Here is a 24,986-nt window from a genome sequence, read left to right as displayed (position 1 = left end):
AAGGAGCTTTGAAGTATGAATTTGTCTACTTTGAATGGATGGCATTTATAGGAGAGGAAACACCAAGAAAGGGGAGAACTGTGAGTAGTCACAGTAGCAGAAATGAAAGTGGCATAGTTGTGAGATCTGACCGAGGAAACTGTTTTGAGTAGAGAGTAAGACTTGGGGAGACACTGGAAATGTGGAAATGGGGAAATGTAGGTTTGCTAGGGAAGAGGAGGGGCCTTTGTTATGGAGACGCTCACAGGTAAAGGAGCTTGGACTGGGTTCATTCTGAAGTAGGAAGCTGCTGAACATTTGTGAGCAGGGGAAGGGTGGTGAGAGTGAGGCTAAGGATGACCAGCTCCGCACCCGTGTTCTGAGGGGAGACTGGAGAGAGGCAACTTTGCTCTTCATTTCATTACAAAAATTACTTGTAATAGTTCTGAGTAGGCTGGTGGTAGTGAAAACGGAGAGGAAGCAGCCGAGAAGAAAATTTTAGAAAGCAGGACTTAATGACTAAAAGGATATAGTGGATGAAGAAGAGGACTGGGGTAAAGGAAATGAATGATTTCCAGTGATGGGGAAATTGGTAACTATTCTCCTGTTTGAAAGTTCTGAATTAAAGTCACTGTTTTTATGAGAAGCATGAAACCTCAGTGCTCTACTCTCCCCACATGATCTTTGCAGCTGTTGTATAGGGAAAAAAGTCCTTTTGTATTAACCATCACTGATGATTATTAATACAGTGATGGTTTCTGTCTAGATAAAATTCTTTCAAATGACTCAGGTTTCTGAGTGAATTCCATTAAATTAGAAAAATTGGGGTGTGTATATAGGATTATCATTTGAAAAGTGTTCATATAAAACAATGTTCAATGATAACTATTTGTAAACAACTGAATATGGGAATATAGAATCACTCAAGTGTTTATTGAAAGCATTCCATGTGCCTGTTCCAGTGTGTTAAGTAACGAGTTATCAAAAACAAGCTCATTTACAAATATAGAACAGAACTTTTTGTATTTATTTCTTTTATTATAACTGTATGAGAATATTGTTTTTGTATTTTTATTTATACACGTTTGAGGATTGTTTCCCCACTTTGGATGCAGAGATATGATGGGAAAGGGAATAAATTATAAGAGTATTCTTTGATTGGCAGCAATGGTACAGTTGATTGGTGGGTGATAGAGATCTTAGAAGATGCAGTATAATAAACTATTCATTTTATTAGCTAAGGATAGAGATCTTAGATGATGCAGTATAATAAACTTTTGTTTATTCATTGTTACGTTATGAATTATATTTATAGATTAGCTAGACTGAGCCATGCTAATTCACAGAACTGCCTATATAACATCTTGATTTAACTCTTCCCTGAGTGGGTCATTTTATAAACTCCTGTTAACCTAGGCACTCATTGCTAGGAAACACTCTTGACTAAATGTAAACCACTTTATTAAAAGGTGTCCGTATAACTTTCTGCGGTGGGGGAGCTTGGGAAGTTTCTTGTTTTACTAACAATAGTTAACATTTTTAGGCATATTAAAATATTTTCTACTTGAATATCTTACCAAGAGAAAGTCATGATTATTGAATAGTTGGCAAAATGCATCTGTTGGACTGTATTTCTTTCTTTCATTTTTTTTTTTAACTTTGGCTGTCTTTAAAGGCAGACTTTTTTTTTTAAATAGAGGTTTATTTTCTAATACATTTTTTTAAGATTTTATTTATTTATTTGACAGACAGAGATCAAAGTAGGCAGAGAGGCAGGCAGAGAGAGAAGGGGGAAGCAGGCTTCTTGCTGAGCAGAGAGCCCGATGTGGGGCTCGATCCCAGGATCCTGAGATCATGACCTGAGCTGAAGGCAGAGGCTTAACCCACTGAGCCACCCAGGCGCCCCTATTTTCTAATATTTTTTTAAAGATTTTATTTGACAGAGAGAGGGGGAGTGGCAGAGGGAGAGGGAGCAGAAGGCAAATGCTTTACGACTGAACCACCTAGGTGCCTCTAAAAGCAGACATTTCTCTCTCTCTCTCTCTCTCTCTTTTTTTTAAAAATTAACATATAATGTATTATTTGCTTCAGGGGTACAGGTCTGTGAATCGTCAGGCTTACACACCTCACAGCACTGACCATAGCACATACCCTCCCCAGTGTCCATAACCCAGCCACCCTCTCCATACCCCTCTCCCTGCACCAGCAGCCCTCAGTTTGTTTTGTGAGATTAAGAGTCTCTTATGGTTTGTCTCCCTCCTGATCCCATCTTGTTTCATTTTTTCCTTCCCTACCCCCTAAGCCCCCCACTTTGCCTCTCAGATTCCTCATATCAGTCAGATCATATGATAATTGTCATTCTCTGATTAACTCATTTCGTGCAGCATAATGCCCTCTAGTTCCAACCACGTCATCGCAAATGGCAAGATTTCATTTCCTTTGATGGCTGCATAGTATTCCATTATGTATATATACCACATCTTTACTCATTCATCTGTTGATGGATATCTAGTAGGTTCTTTCCGTAGTTTGGCTATTGTGGACATTGCTGCTGTAAATATTCGGGTGCACGTGCCCCTTCGGATCACTACTTTGTATCTTTAGGGTAAGTACCCAGTAGTGCAATTGGTGGGCCATAGGGTAGGTCTATTTTCAACTTTGTGAGGAACCTCCATGCTGTTTTCCAGAGTGGCTACACCAGCTTGCATTCCCACCAACAGTGTAGGAGGGTTCCCCTTTCTCCACATCTTTGCCCACTTTTGTTGTTTACTGACTTGTTAATTTTAGCCATTCTGACTGGTGTGAGGTGGTATCTCATTGTGGTTTTGATTTGTAATTCCCTGATGCCAAGTGATATCGAGCACTTTTTCATGTGTCTGTTGGCTACTTGGTTCTCTTCTTTGCAGAAATGTCTGTTCATGTCCTCTGCCCATTTCTTGATTGGATTATTCTTTGGGTACTGAGTTTGATAAGTTCTTTATAGATTTTGGATACTAGCCCTTTATCTGATATGCCATTTGCAAATATCTTCTCCCATTCTGTCAGTTGTCTTTTGGTTTTGTTGACTGTTTCCTTTGCTGTGCAAAAGCTTTTGATCTTGATGAAGTCCCAAAAGTTCATTTTTGCCCTTGTTTCCCTTGCCTTTGGTGATGTTTCTAGGAAGAAGTTGCTGCAGCTGAGGTCAAAGAGGTTGCTGCCTGTGTTCTCCTCAAGGATTTTGATGGATTCCTTTCTCACACTGAGGTGTTTCATCCATTTTGAGTCTTTTTTGTGTGTGGTGTAAGGAAATGGTCCAGTTTCACTTTTCTGCATGTGGCTGTCCAATTTTCCCAACACCATTTCTTGAAGAGACTGTCTTTTATCCATTGGACATTTTCTCCTGCTTTGTTGAAGATTAGTTGACCATAGAGTTGGGGGTCTACTTCTGGGCTCTCTGTTCTGTTCCATTGATCTATATTTCTGTTTTTGTGCCAATACCATACTCTCTTGGTGATGACAGCTTTGTAATAGAGCTTGAAGTCTGATATTGTGATGCCAACAACTTTGGCTTTCTTTTTCAACATTCCTCTGGCTATTCGAGGTCTTTTCTGGTTCCATATAAATTTTAGGGTTATTTGTTCCATTTCTTTGAAAAAAAATTGATGGTATTTTGATAGGGGTTGCCTTAAATGTCTAGATTGCTTTAGGTAGCATAGACATTTTCACAATATTTGTTCTTCGAATCCATGAGCATGGAACATTTTTCCATTTCTTTGTGTCTTCCTCCATTTCTTTCATGAGTACCTTATAGTTTTCTGAGTACAGATTCTTTGCCTCTTTGGTTAGGTTTATTCCTAGGTATCTTATGGTTTTGGGTGAAGTTGTAAATGGGATGGACTCCTTAATTTCTCTTTCTTCTGTCTTGTTGTTGGTGTATAGAAATGCAACTGATTTCTGTGCATTGATTTTATATCCTGACACTTCACTGAATTTCTGTATGAGTTCTAGCAGTTTTGAAGTGGAGTCTTTTGGGTTTTCCACATAAAGTATCATATCGTCTGCAAAGAGTGATATTTTGAGGACTTCTTTGCCGATTTGGATGCCTTTAATTTCTTTTTGTTGTCTGATGCCGAGGCTAGGACTTCTAGTACTATGTTGAATAGTAGTAATGATAATGGACATCCCTGCCGTGTTCTGACCTTAGCAGAAAAGCTCTCAGTTTTTCTCCATTGAGAATGATACTCACTGTGGGTTTTTCATATATGGCTTTGATGATATTGAGGTATGTACTCTCTATCCCTACACTTCGAAGAATTTTGATCAAGAAAGGATGCTGTTCTTTGTCAAATGCTTCTTCAGCATCTATTGAGAGTATCATACGGTTCTTGTTCTTTCTTTTATTAATGTATTGTATCACATTGATTGATTTGCAGATGTTGAACCAACCTTGCAGCCCTGGAATAAATCCCACTTGGTCATGGTGAATAATCCTTTTAATGTTCTGTTGGATCCTATCGGCTAGTATTTTGGTGAGAATTTTTGCATCTGTGTTCATCAAGGATATTGGTCTGTAATTCTCTTTTTTGATGAGGTCTTTGTCTGGTTTTGGGATCAAGGTAATGCTGGCTCATAAAATGAGTTTGGAAGTTTTCCTTCCATTTCTATTTTTTGGAACAGTTTCAGGAGAATAGGTATTAATTCTTCTTTAAATGTTTGGTAGAATTCCCCTGGGAAGCCACCTGGCCCTGAGCTCTTGTTTGTTGGGAGATTTTTGATGACTGCTTCGGTCTCCTTACTGATTATGGGTCTGTTCAGGTTTTCTATTTCTTCCTGGTTCAGTTTTGGTAGTTTATATGTCTCTGGGAATGCATCTATGTCTTCCAGATTGTCAAATTTGCTGGCGTATAGTTGCTCATAATATGTTCTTATAATAGTTTGTATTTCTTTGGTGTTGGTTGTGATCTCTCCTCTTTCATTCATGATTTTATTTATTTCGGTCCTTTTTTCTTTTTGATAAGTCTGGCCAGGGGTTTATCAATCTTATTAATTCTTTCAAAGAACCAGTTCATAGTTTCATTGATTTGTTCTACTGGGTTTTTTTTTGGTTTCTATTTCATTGACTTCTGCTCTGATCTTTATTATTTCTCTCCTCCTGCTGGGTTTAGGCTTTCTTTGCTGTTCTTTCTCCAGCTCCTTTAGGTGTAGGGTTAGGTTGTATATTTGAGACCTTTCTTGTTTCTTGAGAAAGGCTTGTATCACTACATATTTTCCTCTCAGGACTGCCTTTGCTGTGTCCCACAGATTTTGAACAGTTGTGTTTTCATTATCATTTGCTTCCATGAATTTTTTCAATTTTTAAATTTCCTGGTTGACCCATTCATTCTTTAGTAGGATGCTCTTTAGCCTCCATGTATTTGGGTTCTTTTCCAAATTTCCTCTTGTGATTGAGTTCTAGCTTCAGAGCATATTGTGGTCTGAAAATATGTAGGGAATGATCCCAGTCTTTTGGTACTGGTTGAGACCTGATTTGTGACCCAGGATGTGATCTCTTCTGGAGAATGTTCCATGCACTAGAAAAGAATGTGTATTCTGTTGCTTTGGGATGGAATGTTCTGAATGTATCTGTGATGTCCATCTGATCCAGTGTGTCATTTAAGGCCTTTATTTCCTTGTTGATCTTTTGCTTGGATGATCTGTCCATTTCAGTGAGGGGGGGTGTTAAAGTCCTCTACTATTACTGTGTTATTGTCGATGTGTTTCTTTGCTTTTGTTATTAATTGGTTTATATAGTTGACTGCTCCCATGTTAGGGGCATAGATACTCAAAAATTGTTAGATCTTCTTGTTGGACAGATTCTTTGAGTATGATATAGTGTCCTTCCTCATCTCTTATTATAGCCTTTGGCTTAAAATCTAATTTATCTGTTATAAGGATTTCCACCCCAGCTTTCTTTAGATGTCCATTAGCATGGTACATTGTTTTCCACCCCCTCACTTTAAATATGAAGGTGTCTTTGGGTCTAAAATGAGTTTCTTGTAGACAACATATTAAGGGTTTTGTTTTTTTATCCATTCTGAAACCCTGTGTCTTTTGATATGGGCATTTAGCCCATTTACATTCGGGGTAACTATTGAAAGATATGAATTTAGTGCCATTGTATTGCCTGTAAAGTGACTGTTACTGTATATTGTCTCTGTTCCTTTCTGGTCTATTACTTTTAGGCTCTCTCTTTGCTTAGAGGACTCCTTTCAATATTTCCTGTAAGGCTGGTTTGGTGTTTACAAATTCTTTTAGCTTTTGTTTGTCCTGGAAGCATTTTATCTCTCCTTCTATTTTCAGTGATAGCCTAGCTGGATATAGTATTCTTGGCTGCATGTTTTTCTCATTTAGTGCTCTGAATATATCATGCCAGTTCTTTCTGGCCTGCCAGATCTCTGTGGAGAAGTCTGTTACCAATCTAATATTTTTACCATTGTATGTTACAGACTTCTTATCCCGAGCTTAAAAGCAGACATTTTTGATTAGGACTTCTGGAACTGAAAATACATCACATATGTATAGTGCTATTTTGTTTTCAGAATGCTTTCACATATGTTATTGCATTTGATCCACAAAACAGCCTTTATTTTTAAATTAAAAAAGATTTTTGTGTGTGTGTGTGTGTGTGAGCTCGGAGGAGGAGGAGAGGGAGAGAGAATTTTTTAAAAAGTATTTTAGTTGTTTAAGAGAGAGCAAGTGAAAGAGAGCCCTAGCAGGGAGGGAGGGGCTGAGTGAGAGGGAGAAGCAGACTCTGTACTGAGCGGGGAGCCCAATGCAGGGCTCAATCCCAGGACTCTGGGATCATGACCTGAGCTGAAGGCAGATACTTAACCATCTGAGCCACCCAGGCACCCTGAGAGAGAATCTTAAGAAGACTCTGCACTGAGTGCTGAGCCTGATGCAGGACTTGATCTCATGATCCTGAGATCATGACCCCACAAAATAGCCTTTAAAAGGCAGATGAGGGGTGCCTGGGTGGCTCAGTTGGTTAAATGTCTGGCTTTTGATTTTGGCTCAGGTCATGATTTCAGGGTCCTGAGATTGAACCCTGCATCAGGCTCCATGCTTAGTGCAGAGTCTGCATGTCCCTTTCCCTCCGCCCCCCCCCCCCGCAACTGCTCTTGTGCATGTGGGGCTCTTTCTCTCTCAAATAAATAAAATCTTAAAGCAGATGAGCAAAATGTTATTTCCATTTTAATTGAGGAGTAAAGAAGGACTTGGATCTCTTATGTGAATTTCCTATCACTCAAATAATAACCAGTAGGGCTAAGATGAGGATACAGTAATATTCTGGTCCACTTATGTTTAAAAAGGTTGAAAAAAACCAATATCCACAAGTCTAGAAGAGTCATATTATGTCATATTAGCAGGCCTCATCAATTAGTAATTATAAATGAAGCTAGCTATAATGATAGAACTTGGAATTTTTAAGATTAATACTTAAATTACTTCATGAGGCTGTAGCATAGTTTTGTTATTGCTGTATAATATGTATATCATTCCAAAGTACAGTGGTGTAAAACAACCATCTAACTATGTTCGTGGATTTTCCCTGTTAGGAATTGGAAGTTCCAACAGTGTGTAGATAGCTTGTCTCCAGCTGAGTATGTCTGCGGTCTTAGCTGAGAACACTTAGGGGCTGGGGGTGACTTGATGGCTAGAAATGGGATTATCTGACATCTGGCATCTTCACTCGTGTCTGGTGTCTGTGCTACCTTTGGCTTGGACTCAGCTTGGCTATTGGCTTAGAGTACCTATATAAGGCTTTTTCCTTTGGTCTGGTTTGTGCTTTTAGAGCGTGAGAGCTGGGTCTCAAGAGAGTGCCCCCAGAGAGCAGGGGAAAAGTGCATGGTGCTTTTGTGACCTAGCCTTGCAAGTTACATAGCATCACTTATGCTATGTAATTGATGCATAGCATCGATTAAAGCAGTCGCAAAGGGCCACTCAGGTTCAAAGGGAGGGTGATAAAGACCCCACTGATTCATTGAAAGAATGTCAAGGTTATAAGAAGGGCTGATGGGAAATATTGTTGTAGCTGTCTTTGAAAAATAGAATCTACCTTATGGAGGATTGTTAAAAAAGGAAAGCATTTGAATAAATTCATATCTGATTCATGTCCCTGAGTCATGGTCTTTTTCTGTTGTCATTTGCTGCTATTAACATAAAAAGTGTTCATGGGGGTCTGTGTAGAATTGGTTTTCTGATCCCAAGTTGGAGACACTAATGGGAAGAAAACACCTGCATCTTTCTGCTTTATATCTTGCCATTCTTTTTCCTGATCTGTGTTAAAATGATAGTCTAGCTAATAGGTGTTTAAATCTTTAAAAAAAATATTTATTTACTTGAGAAAGAGAGCAAGGGAGGGAGCGGCCTCATGGCATGTTTAGTGTGCTTAAAATTGTCTTATATAAAAATTGTCAGAGTTAATACAAATTGGATTTTATTAGCACTTTTTTTTGTTGTTGCTGTAAGTTCCTGGATTTCAGTTATGGTACACAGTGATAAAGCATCTCCCCCCCTCACCCCCGCCCAAAGAAACACTGTAGTTATTTGGTATTATATTTAGGACAGAAAATTTAGCATCAAATAAATAAGTTCAAAACTATATCAGAAAAATTAAAGCTTCTGTAAAAATATGTTAAGATATAAACTGCTAACATTAGGATGCAAGTTCTGTAAATTGTACATAAATGTTGGCATATGCTGACTATGGAAGCCTTCCAGGTTCAATGTAAGTTTCATGGTATATGGGTTCTTTTCTGGGTGGGTTGACTTCAGCCACCCAGGCAAGACCTCAAATACTGGTCTTTACACTGGCTGATTTGACCCAAGGTCCTGCACCCAGCTTTCCAGTAGTAGATTTTTCGTGCACAAGGAATGAATCTGTCTCTGGGGAGATCTGTGGTAATTAAGCTCATCAGAATGTAGCAAGAATCACAGCTCTTGGGCAGGTAATTTTATTTATCGTTTTGCTACTGTGGTATCTTTTCCTTCTGTGTATCTTTAAAAATCCTGCCTTTCAGTGCCACTACTTTTGCTTTATTTTTATTTTTAAAAAAAATTTTATTTACTTGAGAAAGAGAGGGAGAAGCAGACTCCCTGCTGAGCAGAGAGCCCAGCATGGGGCTCCATCCCAGATCCCTGAGTTCATGACTTGAGCCAAAGGCAGCTCTTAACTGACTGAGCCACCCAGGCACACCGCTTTTGCTTTACACAGTTATCTTTTAAAAGAAATCATAAGAAAAGAACAGCATATTCTTTTATTTTTACCACTTACTTACTGTTTAGAGTGGTTTTCATTCCTGAAAATTTGGTTTTGAATTTGATATTTCTTTTTATCCTGACAATTTCCTTTTCTGTTAGTTGTATTGCGTATTTGCTTTCACAAGTTCTCTTGGCCTTCATTTATCTAAACGTCATTATTTAACCCTATTTTTGAAGGGTATTGAATTTTCCAGTGACAGTTTTTTTCCTCTCACCACTCTAAAGACAACTTCTGACTTAACATTGCCTTTATTCATATTGTTTTTCCCTTGTATGTAATGTTTCTTTTTCCCTGACTGCTCACAAGATTTTTGTCATTATTGGTTTGCAGTAGTTTGATTTTGATGTGACTAGGTATCTTTCTTTGTATTTGCTTGAGCTTTGATCTGTAAGGGCTCTCCCTTACCCCTTGATTTAATCAGTATTCTTTCATTATTTCTGAAACTTTTTTTTTTAAGTGCCCTGTTCTCTCCTTCTGGAACTCCATTTGTACCTATGTAAGACATTCTGAGGTTTCTGACTAGATAGACTGAGTGCTTATACCATTAGCTCCAATTTAGAATGCAGAGTGTTCACCTGTAATATCAAAGGCTATTGAATTTGACAGTTAAGAGGTCATTGGTGACCTTACCTGTGGGTAGAGAATGGGAAATGACCTTAACTGTGGGTAGAGAGTGGAAAGTGAAATCTGTACAAGGAAGAGTTGAGGGGTGAAGAGGATTGAAGAAATGGGGGGACTTACTGCTGTAGCTGTGTGTTTGTTTGTGTTTTTTTGTTTTCTTGTTTTTTTGTTTTTTGCCCCATTCCTATGTTTGTGACTTAGCATTTTGTTTCATTTTTAGGCTTTTACCGCATTCCTCTTTCTTCCTCCCTTTTTTTTTTTTTTTTTTTTTAATGTTCTGGGAAAATACCGGCCAGTTTATGACATGATTTCTAGGCACATGATTGCTATAATAAACTGTGCTTAAAGAAGAGTGTTTTACTCAAGGAGTTAATATTTTTCTTGATTTGGTGTGACTTGTGGATGGAAGACCTCTGACATTGGACATTTAACTGGCATCTTGTTTATTTTTCTTTATGTATCAGGAAAACTGTGGCCAGTAACACACACAAGAGCCATTTTGCCTTGTGAGTTGTTGCAATACTTGTTGGAAGCGGAAGGTCTCTATATTGGCTTTTGCTTTATTTTGTTTTAATGGGTGCTAGAACATCATTGAATAATACTTTTATCAGGATAAATGTGTTACAAAGTTCTTTGTGAAGTAAAAAGATTTCAGTTTTTAATAACATAGTTAAGGATAACTTCATTAGGTAATTTTTTTAACTTCTATATATAAATAATTATGTATCTTCATTTGATCAACTTTGAAGTTTTAAGTTTAAAAATTTTTTTTTGTGGTTAGCATGCTTGTATTAAGTTTAAAGTTTTATATGAATGTTTTTGTATAGCTGAATCTAAAGGGTTGAAAACAAAACAAAGAAAACAAACGAAAGACCACCTAAATCTGGTATAGAGTTCTAGGCAGAGTTTTTGACTTCCTCAGGTTTTCATTTGATAATGCTGTAGTCAAAGATGAAATGAACAGTTTCAAAACAGAACAGAACAGAAACAGAATTTCGAACATTTGTGTTACATTTTGACTATGTTATAAGTAGTGTTTTAGAATAAAGACTGCTTAAAATTGAGCCTGTTTTAGAGTGACTTTGCTTTCATGATTCCAAGATGACTCTGCATTTTACTACTTCTTTATTTTGGAGTATTTTAACCATAAAAATTAAAGAATTTGGCAGACTCTTGATCAGAAATGCATTGTTATCGCACATGGTTACATCCTTGGGTGTGTTATCTTTTGGATATTGGATATTGGATATTGGAATGTTATCTTTTTTTTCCCTCCCCAGTTCAAAGCAGTATTCAGCGATTTCAAGAGAAGTTTTTTATTTTTGCTCTGACACCTCAGCAAGTTAGAGAGATATGCATATCCAGGTAAGAGGAATGTTTGGAATATGTTTCTTCATGAATGTTGCTGTATTAGTCTGCTAGGGCTGCCATTACAAAGTACAACAGACTGTGTGCTTAAACAGCAGAAATTTATTTTCTCAAAATTCAGGAAGCTTGAAGTCCAAGATTAAGGTGTCAACAGATTTGGTGTGTCCTGAAGCCTCTCTCTTTGACTTGTAGAGGCTGCCTTCTTGCCTCACTTGACCTTTCTTCTGTGTGCCTGTGCATTCCTGGTGTCTCTTTTTCTTATGAGGACACCACTTGTATTGGATTAGGGCCCCACCCATACAACCTTATTTAATTGTAATTACCTCTTTAAAGTTCCCATCTTCACATAAGGTCAGATTGGGGGGTCAGGTCTTCAACCTGAATTTTGGGGAGACACAGTTCAGTCCATAACAGTTGGACTATTGTTCCTTAAGAAAGCATAGTATACATTGACTAAAGTTAGCCAAATACTTAATAAATACTCTGTATTAGAAAACAGTTTAATCTTTGACTAAAACCCTAGCTTATTTTTTTGAATTACTTTTTGGCAATAACTTTTTTTAATGAAAATTTTATTCCAAATAAAGCAACATAAAAAAGAATTTGTGGCAACAGCCCAAAGATAGGATGTCTATAAATGTTATCATTCAATCTGAGGCACTTTAAGAGTTAATGTACATATCATGTTCTTATCCCAGAAAAATTAATAAACTGGCACTGTTCTGAGCTATGTGGTCACCAAGACTGTAAAATTAGTAGAAATCTAAAAACAATTATGGAAAGTACTCTTCGCTTTGCCTTTTAGAAAAATTGGAGAAACAAAATAGACACATTTATAAAGAGCAAATGAGCTAAGATGTAAGACGAAAGAAAAGGAAATATGTAGTGTATACTTTTCCAGTTAAAAATATAGTCATCTTTGGTGTTAATAATGTGCATGTGACTCTTTAAAATTGCATTCTTAAAGATGCAGTATAAACAAACTTGCGCCTGTAGGAGGTTAAATGATTTTTCTGGGACTGTAGAGTTAAAAGTAGAAGAGCAAAAGACCTCCTTTCAGCTATTCATTTGAATGCTCATCTTCTCTGAGATGTTAATAATTTACAAAAATGAGGATTCCCTAGTTAAGTTTTGGAAATTTTGTATTCAACATAGTTACGTAAGTTATTTAAGGGTGGACTTTTTGGTCTTCAATATCTTCATGTGCCCAGCCAGTCTCTCAGATGGTGAATCCAAACTGACAGGCCTCAAGTCTCTTCAAAGCACACTAGCATCCTGAAGATGATCTCTTTATGTGGAAGAGTCTGTGGCAAAGTTTTAGATCCTTTCATTAATCATATCATCTTTACTAATACTTACATATAGTGAGAGTGCTGTTGTCAAAATCTCAAATGATTGTATGTTCCGACCTTGTGAAGTTTGATCTCTCACAGAGTATTGCATAGACTGCCTCTTCCACAGGTGGGGGAAAAGTGTTGAAAACTAAGATTAAAGAAAAAAAAAAAAAAACAGTACAAGGATTAGTCCAAAAGATCCAATATCCAAAATAATAGGAGTTTCAGAAAACAGAAAATCCAGAGGAGCAAATTATCAAAGACGTAAAATGAATGTAGCCTGATGTGTTTCAATTTCACCAGGAGCAAGACATTGCAGTGAGTTTTTGTAAATTTGGAAGTACTTTCAATCTTGGGGATAGTAATAAACCAACTAACAAATAAATAGAACAAATTGAAATTTTAAAAAACTTATATTTATATTATTAAAATTATATTTTATATCCAAAACCTTATCCTTAATTTTAAGTCTTGTTTGTTATTCAGTGATGATCCCTTGCTTGAGGTCGTTTACTCCGTATTAGGTACGAATTACTATATTACATAGTACAGCCTCTCTTGCTAATGAACCAGTTCATATACATAAAATGGTCTTGGCATTGCACGGTGTCAGGTGAAGAGATCCAATTTTAGTAATTACAAATAACTGATTTATAGGAGGATGAGATTACCATTAATGTTGGTGGTCTGGGAAGACTTTAAGAATGTTGCGTGGGTCTTTAAGGGAAGGAGATTATTTAGAGTGTTTCAGGTTTAAAGATACAGATTTCAAGGTACATTTGTAAGTGAACAAAACCAAGCCATCAAAATGTGAATAATTTACTACCAGTTGCCCTAAAAAGGTAGATGTGTGTGTAATTTGCTTAAGTGTCTAAAATATGTCTAGACAAATACGCTCGGCCGCCTCTGTACATGGGAATGGATGACCGGGACCAGAGCTGGGATCGTGTTTTCACTTTATATCCTTTTTATATGTTTTTGAAGTTTGAACTATGTGAATTAAGTAGTCCAAATATGAATGACTAAAATTTAAATCTCATCTAAACATTTTGATCATATTCTAGAACTGGATGGTAGTGTGGTTGTACAGCAGTGTGAGTATACTTAATGCCACAGAACTATACATTTAAAGATGGTTAACATGATAAATTTTATGTATCTTATGTATAAAAGTTAAAAAAAAAATAGAAGGCTATTTGTAGTACTCTTCCAAAGAAAACAAAGTAAATCACATACACATATAAATAAAACCAGATAAAATAATAAAATAATACAAAATAATACATAAAATAATACAAAATCTTCTCCCTCATGAGTAGAAATGAAAGTTTGGTACCCATTACCCAACTTCAGTAATTATCAACACTTTGGCAGTCTGGATGTAACCCCCCACCTTTTTCCTGAAATATATTTTTTAAAGATATTATTTATGAGACAGCGTGCATCAGCAGTGGGGAGGGGCAGAGGAAAAAGCAGACTCACTGCTGAACAGGGAGCCAAGGACATGGGGCTGGATTCCAGGACCCCAGGATCATGATCTGAGCTGAAGGCAGACACTTAACTGACTGAGCCACCCAGGTGCCCCTTTTCTAAAATATTTTAAAGGAAATCAACAAGCATCGTATAATTTCAGCTGGAAATACCTCAAGGTGGATCTTTAATTAGTTCTTAATATAATCACAATAAAATAATAATTCCTTAATATAAAACAATGACTAGCCCATATTCAGATTTTCTTAGTTGTTTCTGTATTTAAACATGGCCCATGTAATTACTTTTTATTTATCTCCCAAGATTTTTTAAAAAACTTTACTTTGAAGTAATGATAGATTTATAGAAAAGTTATGAAAATAGATATACTCTTTACCCAGCTTCAACTTGCATAACCATAGTGCAGTTATCAAAACCAAGAAATTAACCTTGGTATGATACTGTTAACCAAACTGTAGGTTTTATTCAGATTTCACCAGTTTTTTTGCTAATCAACTTTTATTCCTAGATCCAATTCAAGATCCCAAATTACCTTTAATTGTTAGTCTCATGTTAGTCTCTTTCAGTCTGTGACAGTTTCTTAGTTCTCCTTGTCTTTCATAACTTTTGATAGTTTTGAAGAGTCCTGGCCAGGTATTTTGTAAAATATTGGGTTTGTCTGATATTTTTTCATGAGTTTAAGCATTTTTGGCAAGAATACCTTGAGTTATATGCCCTTCTTCGTGTATCATGTTGGGCTACATAATATTGATCACTTGGGTAAGATACTCTCTACTAGATTTTGGCACTATAGGGTTGTGTTTTTTTCCTTTGTTAGTAATAAATATCTTGGGGGAGATACTTTGAGACAAGGCACATATTCTGTTCCTCTTCAGAGTTTTACCCACTGATGGAGCACTCACTGATGGATCTTTTCCTTCAGCGGTTGCTTTGTCATAAACACTCTTGTGTTCCAGTGATTTTCTGATGTCCTTATTCTTTTTCACATTAGAGTTACTTTGTAAGGAAGAGCTGTCCCTTCTCCCCCATTTACTTATTCAGTCATTTACTTGTATCTGCGTAGGCTCTTGAGTAATCTGGATTATAATACAGTGCTGTGATAATTTTAAGTTATGTTGTTTACAGACTGGTCTACCTCTGGCTATTGGCTGATATTTTATTTGGCTCCTGTGCCCTTTGGTATGTCTCCGTCGGTTCCTGAGCACTGCTTTACTTTTTGGCACCACGGGGTGCTCTAGGTTCATTTTGTAATTTCTCTGCCCCAGTTCTGGAATAGATCACTTTTCCAAAGAGCTCTGTTTCTGTTCTTAGAATATTTCTTACCACTCTCCTTGAAAAAAACGGTTCCTTGACTTCATAGCATATTACACATGCTGGATTTGGATCCAGAGGTACTTCTTGTGGTGTCATTTAACTTCCGTGCCTGTGGTTCTCACACTTTGCTGCATATTAGAATCAACTGAGAGCTTTTAGGAATCTGAATACCTATGTTTCGTTCATACCAATTCAGTTAGAATTCCGAGGATGGAACCCAGTTTGTAAAGCTCCCCAGGTGTTCCCAGTATCTGACAAATTAGAGAACCCCTGCTGTGCATCCAGCTTCTCCCCTCATGTCATGGTAGTAAAGTCTAAATGAGGCTCGGATACATTCAGGTTCAGATTGTTTTGTTCTTTTCTTATTAAGTCTTGTGAAGATTCATCAGTGAGTTCAGTTCTCTTCTTGGTTTTAGCACTCCCCTTCCATCTGCTACTAGTGCCTCCCTAATCATCCCGTCTCAGCTTCTCGCACTGACTTCTCTTTTGGGTTCCCAGGAATCAGTCTGTGATTCCTTTCTCACTACTCTGTGATAGTTTTCATGAATGTGCGTTGTTATTTTTATGTTGCTGGCTGCAAGATCTTCACTTTGCTCTAGAGTCCATATTCACTGTCCCTGCCTCGATGATGCACAGGTACATCAAGCACAGTACATTCAGAATTGAACTTTCGTTCTGCCCAAACTTGCTTGTTTATCTTTTGTTCTTTGATTTATTCATTTAGCTTCACGGCATGTATTTATTTGCTGCCTATTATGATCCAGGCAGTGTTCCCAGCACCAGGGGTGGAAAGTTGAAAAAATAAACTGGCTTCAAGGAGATTTGTGCTTGGTATATTTCTTCCCACTACCCATTTCGTTAATGGGATTTGCGCAGACACAGAGCCCCCTTTGTATTATCCCACACCTCATCCACCACGTCCTGTCGGTTTGCTGCACTCTACTGATCCTTCCTTTATTTCTCTTTCACGATTTAAAACATGATGCAACTATGTCCTTAAGGAGCTAGCATGGTCTTTGGAATAATACCAAGTGGAATGTGAATACTGGCCCAACCACTTAGGCCTGTCTCTGTGCCCCTGGGTAAGTTACTAAAGCCCATTGAATCTTATTTACCCAATGTAACATAAGAAAAATAATCAGCACCTCAGTCAGTGGCTGGGGCACTTCTTACCCTGGTGAGTAGCCTTATCCCCATTCCAAAACCTGGGCCCCACCCTAGATGCTCCCCTATTTATCCTGCCTTCTGTATCTAGTCAGTCACTGAATTCTGTTTTATGCCTAAATATCACTCAGTGATGTTTACCTTTAAGTAGCCTTCGAGCCCTCATCTTTTGCTGATACAATTGCAGTGGTCCCCTAACTCTTCTGCTAACGGTGTGAGCGTTCTAAAGTCCATTCGGTGTTCTCTCTCTTGTGTTTAAAACCCTGGAGTGATAGCTCCTGAAGTCCACACTCTGTTTCCTGGCAGTTCTCTTCAACATCTTGTTCTACTCATTTTCTGTCTCATTGCATCTCCTGTCACTCTACTCTTCCCCAGCAGCTGGCCTGTTACAGCTCTGTCCCTTTGCATATCCTCTTCCTTCCCATTCTGTTTGGCAAACTTGAAGTGTATTTTAGGGCCAGTTCTAGTCTTAGCTTCTCTGTGATGCCTTTCCAGATTTCCCCAAACACACACTTTGTCTCACTGTACTACATTCTTACTTTCTTTTAAAGCTTCATTGCATTTATTTGACTACTTGAATTTACAAACTCGATGACAACAACATCTTACTCCTTTTTATATTCTCAAAGCCTGTCACAGTGCCTGACATACAGTAAAATGCCTGCTTTATATTTGATGAATGAGATGAACATGTGAAAGTTCCTAGAACGGTGACTGGCAGAAATTTGAATGTCAGAAGATGCTTACTCAATTACTCCTCATGTTTGTGAACATATATAGCACATTGCATTTCCCAGTTTATGTTCATTTCCTTTACTGGCATAAAGTATAAATCCTTAGGCAAGCTATTTAAAACCCTTTACATCATTTTCCCAGCTATCTTTTTAGTATGTCTTTTACCATTGCTCTTTTTTCAGATTATGTTTCCCACCCAACAAGATTTTGTTAGGTATCTCTGGTTGATCTTCCCCCTTCCCTTTTGCTGAGAATCTGCACCAGTGAAGTCACTGTTAATGATGGAATTTTGTTTAAGTAGAAATAGGCAGAACCACTGCTGTACAAACCTTATTTTCTAGTTTGACTGGACTGTGATAAATGCCTTGAACTTTTTTTTAAAAGATTTTATTTACTTATTTCACAGACAGAGAGCACAAGTTGGCAGATAGGCAGGCAGAGAGAGAGGAGGACGCAGGCTCCCTGCTGAGCAGAGAGCCCGATGCGGGGCTCGATCCCAGGACCCTGGGATAGAGCCCGATGCGGTGCTCGATTCCAGGACTCTGGAAACATGACCCGAGCCGAAGGCAGAGGCTTTAACCCACTGAGCCACCCAGGTGCCCCAATGCGTTGAACTTTTAAGACAAAGTAAAACTTGCATCTTTTCCTTTCCGTAGCACCTGTTTTTTTGTAAAGTACCATAACATTTGCCACATTTTATTTTAGTAGCATATATCTATTACCTACTAGCATGAGACCTTTGAGAGCAAATATTGTGTCTTTGTTGCTAAACCAGCACCTAGACTGAAACGTTTTTTGATTTATATGAGGGGAATGATATGGGTTACTCACAAGAGGTCAGTGTTGTCTAGAGCATGGGGATTATTTTGAATAGACATTTGAGAAGGTGGAGGCTACTGGCGAGGGAAAGTCAAAGCAGAGTTAATAATCATAGCCGCCGGCTGCCCACACTGGTTGAGTGAGCACTTTATACTTCCAGGCACTTTACATGTATCATTAACACATCTAATCATTGCAACAGCTTCATAATTTTCCGTCTTTAATAGACGTAGAAACAGAGGCACAGGGAGGTCCTACAGTTTGGGACTGTAGAACTCAAGCTGGTCACTGTGGTGCTTTACTGCCTTCCAGTGAACATAGTGACAGAACACTGGCCCAGTTAGAGCAAAGTGGGGGCAAAATGTACTCTTAAGAAAGGACTGATTTCTAGTACTCTTCTCCTTGACTTAGTCCAAGATTGATGATAATGGCTAAGGACATACTTCTACACTATAACGTGCATTCATGTCACTTGGGGAGCTCGTTAAAGTGCCGATGCTAATTTTGCATGTCTGCGGTGGGGCCCGAGATTCTGCATTTCTGACAAGCTCCCAAGCAATCACAGTGCCGCTTCACTGTGGGCTCCTTAGTGACAAGGCTTTGGAAGGTTCAGTGCCAAAAATATTTTATATGGGACTCTATTAGGTTCTCATGTAGAAATTCTAAGAGGTTCTGTGTCCTTATTTGGATACTTAATTATGAAGTTGCCATGGTACAGAGATGCTGAGACTCCAGGCACTCGTTCTTCATTTTGGTTCTATAATAGAGTCACATGCTATAAAAACTAAAGCTCACTCTGCATTCCAGACCGATAGTCTAGTGAATGAGTTCTTACGTATTTTTTTTTTAAAAGTCACATGATTAAAATGCTCAGCCAAGGGAGCACCTGGGTGGCTCAGGGGTTAAGCCTCTGCCTTTAGCTCGGATCATGGTCTCAGGGTCCTGGGATCGAGCCCCACATCGGGCTCCCTGCTGAGCAGGGAGCCTGTTTCCCCCTCTCTCTGACTGCCTCTCTGCCTACTTGTGATCTCTCTCTCTGTCAAATAAATAAATAAAATCTTTAAAAATAAAATAAAATGCTCAGCCAAGGTAAGAGCGATTATGAGCAAACAAATTAATTTATTAATCTCCTTTAGAACCGAGGGTACTTCTTTTTATGTTAACCAAATCTGTTGCCTATTGAAATAAATACTGCATCACGAAAGTTCCTGTGAATTGAAAATACCTTAAAATTGCCATAAAGACATGACTAAATGTTAAGTAAATGAGGGGTTCTCATCACTATAGTGTTTTGATTAAGTCTTGTGCTGTTGGTAGGGGAGTATTAATCTTTAGGAATAAGAACAAAAATATTAACAATGCTTTTGCATGAATGTTCCTGTGAATTCTCATTGTGCCTTCTCAACCCAGTTTCTTTCTCTTTCCAATAGGGATTTTTTGCCAGGTGGTAGGAGAGATTATACAGTCCAGGTTCAGCTGAGGTGAGTTTGAAATTTTCTGTTAATTTTATACTTGCTAACTATGTGCATATAGTCATGAACTTGAAATATGTAAATATGTTTGGGTATACTCTTTAAGAACAATTTTCTTTTTTTCTTTTCTTTAATACAGACTTTGCCTGGCAGAGACAAGTTGTCCTCAAGAAGACAACTATCCCAATAGTCTATGTATAAAAGTAAATGGGAAGCTGTTTCCTTTGCCTGTAAGTTGCATTTTTTTTTTACCAGGCTTGCATGTAAGTTTAGTCTAAATACTCACAAGGCAAAGAAACAATGACAACTCCGTACCAATGAGCAGACTTACTATCCACGTTCAATACTTTGCTCCACTAGAGGGATTCATGACTCCTTGGAGAAGTGGCTGATTCCAGGTCTGGGGGAGATGGAAAAGATGAGCCTGGAATGTCTTGTGTCAGGAATCAGGGGCGCTGTGAAAGACTCTTAGGATCATATCAAATGATCTAATAACAGGGTGTGACTTGCATAGGTAGGGCAGTATGTTGTGGTAGTTATCTGAATTAGCTGGGCCTTCTCCATGGAGTAGATGGTAAAAGGTGGAGGCTGCTGAGAGCGACTGGATGTGAAGATCAAGGATTCCAAGTATAGGCCATGATGTGCACACCTGGGTGGGTAAGATGCAACGGTATTTGATTGACAGCCCATTGTTTAAGCAGTGAAGCAGTATGTCGGCTTCAGCACTTAACAACACACACACACACACACACACACACACACACACACACACGATGCAACGGTATTTGATTGACAGCCCATTGTTTAAGCAGTGAAGCAGTATGTCAGCTTCAGCGCTTATGACACACACACACACACACACGCACGCACGCACACGATGCAACGGTATTTGATTGACAGCCCATTGTTTAAGCAGTGAAGCAGTATGTCGGCTTCAGCACTTACGAGACACACACACACACACACACACACACACACACACACACACGGTACAGCCTCTTTCTGGCCTGATAGATAACTCTGGACTCTTCAGATCCTTTTCGTCACATCTTAAAATAACACTGAATTATTGAACTGGAATGTATGTCTGTCTCCACTGAGGCTTGGAATAAGTCAGTAAATTAGTGCAGCTTTGTAGAAGGCTGGCAAAGCCACAATCGGAAAAGTAGGAGAGCATGGCCTGTTTGTCAAGCCCTGCAAAGTGGAGGTGCATTTCATCCAGGATATGGTGCGAGAAATAGTAATTTCATGAGGATGCTAAGTTGCCATTTCAGCAGCAGAGACCACAGAGAAGGAGGTGGTGGGGCAGGGAGGAGCTGTTTAGTATCCCTGCTAAGCACGAGGCTTGGCTCTGGGATAAGTATATAGGCAACACACATGAATAGCTGAGCAGGCAGGACAATGTGGTCTAGGACTCTGGGCTCTACCAGAGCCAGATGATTGTCATTGAGCACCAACCCCTCTACCCCCGCCCACCACAAGGTGAAGACAGCCCATGGCCAAAGCCAATCCTTGTAGTCAAATATCTGACTTGATTGTCAGGAGTCCTGTTTGTCTCTTGATAGCCTATGGATTTAGAGACCTGAGAAGTACCTATGTCATGAATTTTAAAGAGCTTGAGCAATACTGCACTGTTGCTGCTTGGCTCTTTTTGAAAAATGTCTATGGGGCTGAGTCATTTGAGATAGTCCTTTGGGAATGAACGAGGAAATTGCAGAGATGGAGTAGATGTTGGTCAGGAGAAATGCTTACATGGCCCCATGCTTGTTCAAGACCCAGGTGGGACATTTTGCTTCTCAGGTTTCTGGCAATGAGCAACAGTAGATTCTTAGGGGCTGTCCTTTATCTGGATAGATCATACAAAGATCTGAACCAAGGGAAGAGGCAATTTTCCTTGCAACTGAAGGCCACCCAATGCCAGCGGATGGCCACATGTGTGACGAAGGAATCTCGGGAAAATCACAGATGGTGGAATGCCTCTACACACTTTCAATGACCATTCATACCCAGTTTTCTTTGTCTGAGACCTGTTAAAGTTTCTTTGACCTTCATTTTTGTTCCTCTTTAACCCTCTCACCACCCTTGGAAGATCTAACTGTGAAGATCTTTTTGGTATCTAGGCCTACCTTGAAGACCTGTCCAGTATCATGCGGCTGTGCCAATGATGGGGACTATATGAAATGTGTGAGGTTCTACCTAAACTCCGGCATTGCTGCAGAAAATATGGTGGTTACAGGTTCCACAAAATACTCCAAATGGAGCAGTGTTATTCTTTGGGATGGCATCTTCATCCATGAGCCCTATCTATAGAAATCTCTGAATGTGTCACTCTTCAGTCCTTTTGAGAGCAAAGAAATTAGGCAGTTGAGTACTTTCTCTGGTAGATTTTTACTCAGTCACTGTTGGTTTCTTTCCCAAAGCACCAACTAACCCTTCAGTGCTTATATTAGACTGTTTGTGAATATATCAGTTACTGTGTAGTGAGTCTGGTCCTCTCCTCTGGAGCCAGGGGTCTTCAGTGGCTCCAGGGGCTCTTGAAGGAGCTGAAAAAAGGGAGCCTTAGGACAAAGGGAAAGACAGATTTCAAAAACAAAGCAGCGGGGGCTTGGGTGGTGGGGGGGCTTTCCTGACCTAATCAGGCCATCCCAGAGATCAAATGCCAGACTTCCTCAAAGAGGCTTTTTGGCTCTGTGACCTTCTGTGGAACAACTGATGTAAATTTACATGCAACGGATAGAAAACTCCTTAAACCACTTCTTGATCCACAATTGCTACTGATTGGGGTAATGAAATACAGAGCCGTTACTAGCATGAAGCAGGTTTATGAAAATCATGGGAGTATACTGCAGCCTCAGAAGAGGAAACTTTACTGATCTTTTAGAAATTAATATGTTGAACTCCTCACCAGCATGGAGATCTCAGGGACTTTGTTCCAGTTGTAAGAAACATTGACAGGTCACAAAGAAGTTCGACATGTGATCCTTGCCCATGCTCCTAGTTTATTGCATAGCAAATCCTAGAGAATAAGCTTGACACAGTCATGGAATTCCCCATGAGAATTATGAATGTATTTGGATTTGTGTCCTGGAACCAGTCTCTCTGTGTAGACCTTATTGCAGTATCCAGTTATTATGGAACCATGATACTGCATGAACAGAGTGAAAGCTGAATGAGAAATAGCATTACCTTGATAATAGCAATGTGTCCCTGGATTCTTAAGGGTCAAATAGTGATGAAAGCAGTTCCTGTGCTGTTTTATCCATGAGTTTTAGGATGGTGACTTTTAGGAGATGCCTTCATGCATTAGTTTTTTGTTTTGTTTTGTTTTTAAAGATTTTATTTATTTATTTTTACAGACAGGGATCACAAGTAGGCAGAGAGGCAGGTAGGCAGAGAGAGGGGGAAGTAGGCTCCTCCGCTGAGCAGAGAGCCCGATGCGGGGCTCGATCCCAGGACCCTGGGATCATGACCTGAGCTGAAGGCAGAGGCTTTAACCCACTGAGCCACCCAGGTGCCCCAATGCATCAGTTTTTCAGATCCCTTAATACAAGGGATTAAGATCCCTTAATACAAGGACAACAGTAAGCAGCTCACAGCAGGACCTGTAGAATGACATGTACAGCATGGACAGTTAAAAGTGAAACTGTCTCTGAGAGTATCCCCTTTCCCCATCTTTGGCTCCCACGGCTGCCAGTGTACAAACTGATAGAAGATGAGAAAATTTTATGTTTTTAAGAACAGAAGAAAAGGAAAGAGGAAAAAAACTCTTTTTGCTTAGAATGATTTTGAGAGGCTGAATTGTTTTGCTTTTTAAACAGATTTTGAGAAACTTCTGTAAATCTGTGGAGCTGTAACGTTGTGGGATATTGTAGAATTGGGTTGACAGTGGGGAGTATTATTTGGAAAGATTTTGTAGAATGGAGAGGATATGTGCTGCAATTCAGCTGGCAGAAATCAAATATTTCCTCTTGATGTAGTCAGAAGTCTTCTTGATGTTCACCCTTTTATCCTAATATATTCTTTTCTCTGTTCATGGATTTCTTTTTTCTCATATATGTATTTTCCTTTATGTATTAGTTATGCAAATGGTCTGCCTCACAGTAAATCTGGACTGAGGTAAAGTCAGTATTTTCTTTTAAACATACACTTCTGTATCCCAATTTAATCAGATTCCTGTGGCCTAAGATGGGATTATCTAAAAGATAATACTACAGTGGACTCAAAACTATCAAATATATGATTGAGTTTATAATTATATTGAAATAAACCATTGGAGGTTGTATTAATTCAGTATTCTAAAAATTGATAAAGGCAGAGAGTCATTGATTTCAGGGTAGTCAGACATGTGCACAGTCAAGTTTTTTTTATGGAAACATTTTAACTAATATAAGCAAAAGGAATAATGGATTAGAAAGCCATTCTTTTCAAATCCTTAATTATATAATCGATCTAGGTAACCATCAATGGGTGCTAAAACTGTTAGGTCAAAGCTTGATGGGGAATGTTACCATGGAGGGGTCAGGCTGACGTCAGCTGAATTCCTCATCAGTCTTGACATCACTGTAAACTGGGGCAAACTCATTACGTGCCTCATGATGTGGTACGGTGGGGAGTACGTAACACTCCCTATGAAGTTTTGTGTCTGAAGATTCAAATCTGAATCAAATCAAGCGTGCACAACTGGCTACCAGCTTAAAATGTCTACTGGAGATGGAGCAGCAGAACTTTATACCATGAGGAAGCCTCATGCAAAAAGTGAGGTCATTCTTCAGGTCAGAAGTCTTGGTATCTTCAACAAAAAATGACAGTGGAAAAGAAGAAGAGAGGGTGGAGGACAATAAAAATTATTATTGTAGAATAAAGGAGACTTCAGAGACAACTAACCACAATGTGAGGCTCTAGTTTGGATTCTGAATCAGACTGTAAAAGGACATCTTGTGTACCAGGCTATATATATGGGTAACATGATGTGCCTGGGATTTGCTTTAAAATAATCTGGAATGGGAGTGAGGTTAAATAAGTAAAGATTGTTTATGAGCAAATATATATTGAATTGGGTGATGGGTATATGGGAGTTCATTATGCCTTTTTCATATATATGTATATAGTTTTTAAGATTTCATTTATTTGAGAGAGTGGGTGAGCAGGGTGAGGGGCAGAGGGAGAAGCAGACTCTCTGCTGAGCAGGGAGCCTTGCCGTGGGGCAGATCCCACGATTCTGGGATTATGACCTGGGCAGGAGGCAGATGCTCAACCGACTGAGCCACCCAGGTACCCCATCTTTTTTTATGTTTAAAAATTTTCAATAATAAAGACATATGAAGCAGTTGGGAAGTTTGAATATACACTGGATACTAGGTAATTTTTAAGAATTACGGTTAATTTTATAAGGTTGTGATATTGTTT

General features: G+C 38.7%; 1 protein-coding gene across 5 annotated transcripts in view; it reads left to right on the top strand.

Moving 5' to 3' along the window:
• LOC111142425 (protein inhibitor of activated STAT 2) overlaps nt 1-24,986 on the top strand; it is a 90,991-nt gene that overhangs the window by 28,125 nt on the left and 37,880 nt on the right. For all 5 annotated transcript variants that reach the window (XR_002640262.1, XM_022495489.1, XM_022495490.1 and 2 more), the window contains exons 3-5: nt 11,164-11,248; nt 19,539-19,589; nt 19,720-19,810. Coding sequence is in view for 4 of the 5 variants with exons in the window: in XM_022495489.1 (XP_022351197.1) it covers nt 11,164-11,248; nt 19,539-19,589; nt 19,720-19,810 (227 nt within the window). In the remaining variant the exon portion in view is untranslated. The remainder of the gene's footprint in view (nt 1-11,163; nt 11,249-19,538; nt 19,590-19,719; nt 19,811-24,986) is intronic.

Source organism: Enhydra lutris, unplaced genomic scaffold, assembly GCF_002288905.1.
Source record: "Enhydra lutris kenyoni isolate GAN:26980312 unplaced genomic scaffold, ASM228890v2 scaffoldscaffold8, whole genome shotgun sequence".
Taxonomy (NCBI): domain Eukaryota; kingdom Metazoa; phylum Chordata; class Mammalia; order Carnivora; family Mustelidae; genus Enhydra; species Enhydra lutris.
Note: the sequence above shows the minus strand (reverse complement) of the source record. Positions and strands in the feature narration are given on the sequence as shown.